Here is an 8,926-nt window from a genome sequence, read left to right as displayed (position 1 = left end):
TAAAGTGTCAGATCTATGTCGTAACTTACTCAAATCGCCACACTTACAAACACGTTAGTATTACTTGTGGCCGTCGGCAGCTGACATGGACCACATTAAAGATGGATGGTTTACAGAAAAATGCACGTTATGGCCCGGCCAGGCGATGAGCCTTCAAGTGGAGGAGGTCCTCTACAACAAGAAATCCAAATTTCAAGATGTTATGGTTTTCAAGAGGTGAGTACTTTTAGCTACATAACTTGGCTAACGCTGCTAGCTATTAGCGTGTAGAAATGAATGAGCAATCTGAGGCTCCTGGGATCTTCAGAAGTTTCTTCGGGGGGTAGCTGCCTGTTCCATTTGCATCAAGTTTTAGCTCACAAACAAACTAGCTAAGTAGTGAATTAATCACTGGTAGCCATTGCGGTCACGTTAGTAACGATAACTCGTAACTGTGACTAACTGACAGGTTTACGAGAATCACGGTAGCATTTTTTTTAAAGAATGTGTCAGACATCTGCTGCTTCATCCTGTAAAACTTCTATGAATAAATGTTGTTAGGATATGTAAACATTCTGAGTCAATTTACCTTTAGAGATTTCAAGCCTTCAAAAGTGCCTCATACTTTGCTGTAACGCAATCTTTCAGTAAAACCTATGGGAATGTCTTGGTGCTGGATGGAGTGATCCAGTGCACAGAGAGGGATGAGTTTGCTTATCAAGAGATGATCGCCAACCTTCCACTGTGCAGCCACCCTTCTCCCAAGAAGGTATCACTCAGATCTATTGTTGCGAAAGTCATGCATCTGCAGTATGGCTACACTTAGGATGAGACATGTTTCCTGTCTTGACATAAATCACTTATCTCTTTATACAGGTGCTGATTATTGGCGGCGGAGATGGCGGTGTGCTGAGGGAAGTGGTGAAGAATCCGCTGGTGGAGTCGGCGGTTCTTTGTGAGATAGATGAGGTGGGAGCAACAACACTGTCAAGGATTGTAGCGGCTCTCTAAAGAGCTATACTGATTACTGTTCCTAATACTGCGCTTGAGTGATGCCTGCTCGTCTCAGTGTCGATGTTGTCTGCTGTGTAGGATGTCATTAACGTATCGAAGAAGTTCCTCCCAGGGATGGCCAAAGGGTTTTTCAGTCCCAAGCTCACCCTCCATGTTGGAGATGGCTTTGAATTCATGAAGCAGAACCAGGATGCCTTCGACGTCATTATAACCGATTCCTCAGACCCTGTCGGTAAGTGCCACTTTTATGTCGTAGCATCTTTGTTTACCACCTGTCAGAGGAGGCAGTTCTGTTCTGAGTTCTGTTTTTTGTTGCAGGACCTGCTGAGAGTTTGTTCAAGGAGTCTTACTATCAGCTGATGAAGGCGGCATTGAGAAATGGTGGAATTCTTTGTTCCCAGGGTAACTTCACAACAGACTTCTGTGAAAAATTGGGGAAAGGCTGATGAGTAATTTTAGTCAAGTACTGACTGGAGTAGAAGCCATAACTGTGTTGCTAAATGACAATTACAGCCCCTTTTCAAGTCTACCTAAAAGTCTGTTTCTTACCTACAGCTTTTATGAACTCCTCTGGAGCTGTTATATCCCATTTATATAGTCTTTACCTCAACAATGCCAAAAAAAGGCAGATGGGAAATTAACGTGCCCTTTCCTCCGCTCTGTGGCAATTTCACAGGAGAGTGTCAGTGGCTCCATTTGGAGCTGATAAAGGAGATGCGAACCTTCTGCAAGACCCTATTCCCTGTGGTGGAATATGCCTACAGCACCATCCCAACTTATCCCAGTGGCCAAATTGGATTCATGCTCTGCAGTAAAAATCCTGTAAGTGTGCGAGTCGTTCTCCATTTACCATCCAGCTCACAACTGATTGTTGTCAGATCGCCTGTGAATGGGACTGGCTTGTTGTAAAACCATTCCAGCACAGCAGCCTGTCCGCTGTTTTCTTGATGGTGGGAATGTCCATCAAATGACAGACGTTTCACTTCTTTTTTTCCAATTAGGAAACACATTTCAAGGAACCAGTGAAAGCGCTGTCAGAAGAAGAAATGGAACATATGAACCTTAAATATTACAACCCTGAAATTCACAAAGCATCATTCGTCCTCCCCGAGTTTGCAAGAAAGGTAGGTGCTGTTAAAATAGTTTCTCATTTGTGGTTTGTGTGCAATATGTGCTTGAGTGCAGTTGAAAACTGTTAAATATTTGCTACTCTTCACTCAGTATCTTCTTGACCATTGACAGGTGCTCAGTGAAGCATGACCAGCACCAACAGGTTCAACCTCTACCTGGCCCTCAAACCACAAATAAACAACCTTGTTCTATGGCTTCTTCACTTCCTCTGCACCACTCAACCACCTAAGGAGTTTTACAGGTGGGGGGCAACTAATAATCAGGGGGTGGGAACTTGCTGAGTTATACAGAGAAAGTGTTCTTGTTTGTTCCACTGTTTCCTTCCTTCCAGTCTTACATGAGTCTCAGTGTTTGTTTTTCTGATGTATTTGGTTTTTAATTCTTACTCTGTAATTGTCTTAGCATCTCGTGAAGAGCAATTTAATTTTTACTGTGGGAAGAGCATTGCCATCAAACCTGACCTCACTCTGAAACTGTACTGTTTATCGGATTCACTGCATCTACACATTATGCAATATATACGTACCATATAGAGTATGTATATGTAATGCATTACTGTACTTTTATTTGTAATGTTTCAGATCAGTTTGTGCTCATAGGGAAACACTGTTGCCATCTGTCATGACTGTATGTTCAGAATACTAATGTGTCCTCTACACATGAACCCTATAGTGCCTGAAATTGGTTGTTTATTGTTAAAAAAGGAAAGTTGTTATGTATCTATCATAGTGTACCAGGCAGATTGTGTCCGAGATGAAAGCTCAAGAGTTGAGAAAATTGTCCCTTTTGAAATTTCAACAACTGAATTTAATTGATGCTCAGGTTTGACCATCAATATGTTGTGAACGACTTTAATGTTATGGTGTTTAAGAAATAAAATTATGTATGGCATTGGAGATTTGCAATGCAGAAAGTGTCTTTAAAATGTGAATTCATTATGTTATTCTAACTTGCAGTGTTGGGATCTGACTACCGGTAGTAAACTTGTCCTGTAGGAAGCCTGTATGCTGAGTCATTATATCATCAAACGTCTTAGTTACTACTGATTAGTTGTAAATCCACGTTCAGTATTTGTTGAGAAATAGTGTAATACCTGTGCAACGAACTTGTGTTTTTATAAGAGCTGTAATAAATTGGTAATATAAAATGTTTATTTGAGGTCTGTGTGCATTCAGCCACTGACGGGTTCACTCAGGCTTCTTTATTTGCACAAAATGACTTGTAGATGAAGGACTATGTTTTATGAGTTTCAAGTTCTGATATCTTAAAAAGGCGTGGTAAAAAAAACACATTTGATTGCAGAAAAAGTGATTCTGCTTTTTTCACTTTAAGTTAGGAAGTGATGATTTGTTCACTCGTGGGCCACTCGTCTTACAATTTTGAGCTAATCTTTATCCATTGCAGCACCACTCGCCAACCAAATGCAGGCTAATATGTGACATGTTTCAAGAGATGTTTCAGCCGCTGTTCACTGCAAACATTTAACCCTCAACATATCGCTGGAGTTTGAGTGAGGTCTGAGTGCAGTTTCAGTATTCAAGCACAAGATGGCATCCTGTTATTTCTTATGTACAAGCCAGTTTCACACGTTGTAGAAGTTATTGAAGGAATACATTTAAATTATGCTGTCTAATTTCACCAAATGCATATTCAGAGAATATATGTTCGTCCAGTATTTGAGGTTTTCTTTGAATTTAAACGAAAAGCCCCTCGAAGGCCCTTGGCTCCATTCAGTTGTCCAGATCAGCCAGTGTTTTGCGATGTAGTGTCACTGTTGCCCTCAGTTGCATCAACTCTAGTTCTTGTTGAGTAAGACCTCAGTCCACACTGGTTTTCTATCAAAATGTGACCAACCTGCAACAATGCTGTACGTTATTGTCACACCGCCTTTGTGTTGCGTTATGGTGCCTGCACTGTTGGCTGCACTCCAAGGTTGTTCGTGTTTATGAGTGTTGACATACTCTAATATAGGAAATGAAACTTAAATCCATAAATATTAAATTTTATGTTGCATGTTTCAAAAATAATATCTGCACTGCAATAGCTTTCAGTAGGACAATGTATCACTTTAAATTCTTCTGCAAGTCGAACTTGATTGTTTCCAGTGCTTAGTATATATAACACTCAACACAAAATCCTCAGATGATCTTTGAGTGAGTGCTCCTTTGTGATCTCTTGTAGAGTGATGTTGTTGCGATGCTGGAGGCCATATATGAAGCAGATATAGTGAAAATGAAGACGTCCACGCACATCTGATACACATCTGGGGGCACCCATACCAGTCGTCATGCTGACGTTCTCCACTGTTTGATGTCTCTTGCAGGCTGGACCGCAGATATTTTTAAGGAGGCTAGTTGTTGGATACTCTTGCAGCCCACTGAATTACCAATATACAGCCGTTTCAACAGTCAGCTAATCTTTGCGTTGGCTCCGGGCCTTCTTCAGATCAGCAGTGTATGAAGAAAATACCTCAAACACTGTTTTGAAAGCATAGCAAATCCGTTTGAACATATCAGCCAAGACCTACTGGAATACAAGTACTGTATGTTCCCTGCCGGAAGCAACATCTAAAGACGTCACAATACAAACCTCTGTTAATTGAGCTATTTCAGCGATCTGTCCTGGATTTTGGGGGCCGCCTTTCAAACACTTGAAACAATTTCCTCTGTAATCAGCTCTCCATAATCAGTTTTGGTGAGGCGTTTACCTCATATACTGTCGACCAGTACAACAGTAGCTTGCAGTAGTTTAGAAGTCACTCACGCAAATCTTTACTTTTTTTAAGCTGTGACTACATTTAGTGACGTTATTTAGCTACATACAAAGTCCACGATGCTTAGAAATATGACACATAAATGAGTCTTTAAGCTGCAACATATGTTTTTGTATAGTCCCTGTTTTATGTCCGACAAATGCAGCATTAAATGAAGCCAACTGTTGCTGCCTCAAAGAATAGAAACAAGCAAAAGCTGTAATGCATTCATATTTTCAGTTAATGTTATATGAATCTTATAAACACTACCCAGGGCAAAGCTCCAAAGAAAGCTGTGTAGGAAAGACTTGGCTATGAAAAAAAGGTTGTTTAGTCATATTGAATGTGCACTGGGAGCGTGAAACAAATTCTCAGCAGCTTAACATATGGTGTGAATTTAATTGAACTGCGACTCCAGCCTATAAAGTCTCTAACTGGAATATGTTGTACTCTCGCAGTTATTGTTACCCACAGAATGAGATTCCTGACATGAATATGACTGCTTTTGTGAATCCAGGTTGGATATAGTGTAAACAGCTTTTATAAACATATTTTTACTTGGTAAGCAGCATTATTCTCATTATTCTTTTCCCCAAACCTGCCACTTAATATCTATCCTGAACCAAAGGCCATTGTTTTGTTTTTTACTTCAGACAAGCCAATGTCTATCTCGGTGTTGCCTCCACTAGATTGTTGCCGTGAATTTCCTGAAGACACTTCCTCAAGTCACGGTGAGTGTCAGACAGTTCAATTGTAATCTGCAGGTGTGAGGAAGGCACATAGTGGCGCTGTGACAGGAATCAGATGTCGACATAAGTGCAGCGTGAAACTCTAATCAACAGCTTGTTGTCCGTTTCTATTTCTTTTAGATTGTTTGGTTTGCAGCTGCAGGATCTTGAGCGTGAGGACGGTCAGACTACATCCGGTGATGTCGATGAGTTGTGGAATTGTCTGTCCACCTGCCTGATGAGGTCTTGTTTGAGATAGTCTGTCATAACTGTCGATGCATTAGTTACATGTTGATGTCAGAGCCTGGTTTTAGCCCGGTGACGTCATCGTTCCCTCTGGTGAATCACATGCACACAGCCACCTCACAATTTGTCAAAAAGGTTAACTGTTGAATTGTTCCATTTGTTCTGTCCTGATCCCTTCATCTCCCCTCCTTTCCCATGCTCACGTACACAACCCACCCCCCCAAACACACGCACTCATACACATACACCCTCCACCCTCCGTCATACACCCACCACCCTCCACGTCAGTGGCAGACAGGGGGAGAGGCGTATAAAAGAGTGAGGGACTTTGGAGGTAGAGCAGAAGAAACATCAGTGGTTTCCATATCTTGTGACCAGCTGCCACCAGCTGCACTTTCTGCACCACTCTCCTCTGGATCTCTGGCTGGTCTGAGCTGCTCAGACTCTCTCTCTCTCACACACACACACACTCACACACTCTTCTCTCCGTGAGCCTCCTGCTCCTGTGACTGTAGCCCCGGTCGGTCACCTGCACTCCCGTCACAGTATGCAGCTCCTGGTGGTGTTAGCAGCTCTCATGGGGGTTCTGTTCAGCGTCAGAGCAGCCGCCGTGCCTCCTGTGGAGGATCGGAGCCCCATCCATGTGAACAGGGTGAGAAGGGTGATTTTTTTGATTGTTCATGTGTAGTTCGTTGTACTTCATTTCAACTGTTAAGATGAAACTGAACTGACAGATTTTCCCATTTTTTGTGGGGGAAAATTGTTTGAGTAAGAAGAATTTAAAGAAGAATGAGTGAAATTACAATCAAGATTGCTTCTGAAATAAGAAAAAATAGTGATATTTCTAATCTGTATTTTGAATAATTTTCTTCATTTTATTTTATTTTTGATAAAATCTGCATTTTGAAAAATTCTAAATTTTCTGCATTTTGATTTTTTTCCAATTCATCTTGTCAATGCATACAGTCTTAAATGGGAAAAGTAAAAAATAATAATACTTGAGACTTGCGCTTCCCACTGAAGTGTTCAGTTTTCACATTTTCTATGATCCACATAACATGTTCTTGTCTTTTCTGATTTTTGGTCAGGAACTGAGCAAAGAGCGCAAAGAGCTGATCCTGAAGCTGGTGTCTGGCTTGTTGGACGGAGCTCTGGACACCAACATGCTGCCGAGGGAAGCGGCACCTGTGGATCTTGAGGAGCCGCTGGAGTCTCGTCTGGAAGAGAGGGCTGTCTACAACAGGCTATCGCTGCCTCAGCGAGACCGCAAAGCCCCCTGTAAAAACTTCTTCTGGAAAACTTTCACCTCCTGCTAACAGTGCCCAAAACCTCCCGACTCTGCGTGCCTACTGTACTCCTTCCCTCCCAGCTCCACATGAACTGCAGTAGACCTCAGCTGTACATATCATCTACACCTGTCAGACATGCAGCATCGATGGACTTCACTGAGACAGTGTGTCTGTTTGAATTTTAATGATTTATGTATCTATTTATGTATACACTGTATGTATTTATGTATGTAACACTTTCTTTCAGGGTCAACAATAAAGCATGGATATAATATTTGAGATGGTAATCACAGTTAATTGCTTTTGTTCAAAAAAAGAAAAGGCCATATTTTCCCGCTGCTTCTAAAATATAAACGCAAAGTCAGATTTTATGCAAAAAGGGCCGTTGCATTTTTATTGTACGTGATATTATAGTTTGCCATTGCTGCACAAATATATTTCTAGCTCTACTAAAAACCAAGTTGCAGTCATAAATGGCACGCTGAGGATACAGACACCTTCTTTATTAAAAGCCAATCGGCCCGTTTTTCCTTTTTTTTTTTTTCAGTGCTGCTCCTAAGAGGCAGCAGAGCACAGCTCCCAGTGTGGGTTTTACTCTGCTTTGTACTTGTTGCTGTATATCTGTCTTTCTAGTTCACAGGCAAAAAAATGCTTAAGGGGAAAGAAATGTTGCATTAGAAAACATTTAATATTCCAGTGAAGAAACAATTGCAATAGAAGTGCCGCAATTAGATCCTTAAATTATATAAATTAGACCATTTGTTCAACCCAACCTGATGGTGAGAGTCTGCAATGTAAAAGATGTCTGTTGTCTTGTTACATGTTTTATAAGTGGTCCTTATTAATTCCCAGTCACAAGTTGAGGGAGATGCCTCAGTGAATCACAGGTCGTTAAATATGCCAGGAAGATAGGAAAGCCAATAAATCAAGCTTCCCCCATATTCACTCGATGCCGTCATTGGACGGCAGCAGCAGTTACTGTACGTGTAGCCTGAAAGGTGGGAACCTGTCGTATGATTAAAGGCTGAACACAGCGACAGGTCGAAAGATCAGTGGTGGTCAAAAAAGGTTGTGTAGTATCGATATGAATGTGACCTCAGAGTGAAATCACATGCTGCTGCATGTTGAGATAATGAAGTGCTCCCCATATGACCCGGTTTTTTGATTCTCGCAGCAAACAAGAGCCTGCATCGGCTACCCGGTACTCAATCAGTCACACTACAATTACCGCACACGCTCATAGTCCTTCTGGCACATACGACCAGTGTGATATGTGTGTTTTTTAACCACTTACTGATGTAGAGCGCGGGGTCGGTGCTGGCCACAATCAAACATCGACTTTCAAGTCGGGCCCACAGTCCCTGCTGCTGGACTAATGGATGTCATGTGAGAAATTATACGCAGGTGAAATATCCTGCTGTTTGAGCCAGTTCAAGCCACTTTTTTTATCGTTGAGAATAAATGGCCGATCACACCAATCATACCACTGAGCAAAAGCAAACAAAAATCAAACAACACTTTGCAATAAATAGAGGACTGCAGTATATATATACAGAAAGAGAGAGAGATTTGCCTCCTAGTCCAGCCACCCCTGCAATAATCAGGTCAAGCTGTGTGTGGTGTGAATGGGAAAAGTGGCAATGCAAATATTCCTTTTATGTTTTTTTTTTTTTTTACTGAGCTCTATATTAAAACAGGTGCTCTTGTGTTTCTGGGGGCATGTGGGTTGAGAACAGGGAGTGCAGGGCAGCCTGCGTGTCCAGCATGTATGCATGAGAGTGGTGGAA

General features: G+C 41.6%; 2 protein-coding genes across 2 annotated transcripts; both read left to right on the top strand.

Annotated features, from left to right (window-relative positions):
- Positions 1-3,241, top strand: srm (spermidine synthase). Its single transcript, XM_041946397.1, has 8 exons — positions 1-216; positions 628-748; positions 856-948; positions 1,072-1,225; positions 1,312-1,395; positions 1,670-1,815; positions 1,995-2,117; positions 2,236-3,241. The coding sequence occupies exons 1-8, from the start codon at positions 86-88 to the stop codon at positions 2,251-2,253; spliced, it is 870 nt and encodes a 289-aa protein (XP_041802331.1). The 5' UTR covers positions 1-85; the 3' UTR covers positions 2,254-3,241.
- Positions 3,242-6,213: 2,972 nt separating this feature from the next.
- sst7 (somatostatin family member 7) lies at positions 6,214-7,385 on the top strand. The gene is made up of 2 exons (XM_041946521.1): positions 6,214-6,502; positions 6,939-7,385. Exons 1-2 carry the CDS (start codon positions 6,398-6,400, stop codon positions 7,164-7,166), a joined length of 333 nt encoding a protein of 110 aa, XP_041802455.1. The 5' UTR covers positions 6,214-6,397; the 3' UTR covers positions 7,167-7,385.
- The last annotated feature ends 1,541 nt before the right edge of the window (positions 7,386-8,926 follow it).

Source organism: Chelmon rostratus, chromosome 10, assembly GCF_017976325.1.
Source record: "Chelmon rostratus isolate fCheRos1 chromosome 10, fCheRos1.pri, whole genome shotgun sequence".
Taxonomy (NCBI): Eukaryota; Metazoa; Chordata; class Actinopteri; order Chaetodontiformes; family Chaetodontidae; genus Chelmon; species Chelmon rostratus.
This window is presented reverse-complemented; position numbering and strand designations above follow the sequence as displayed.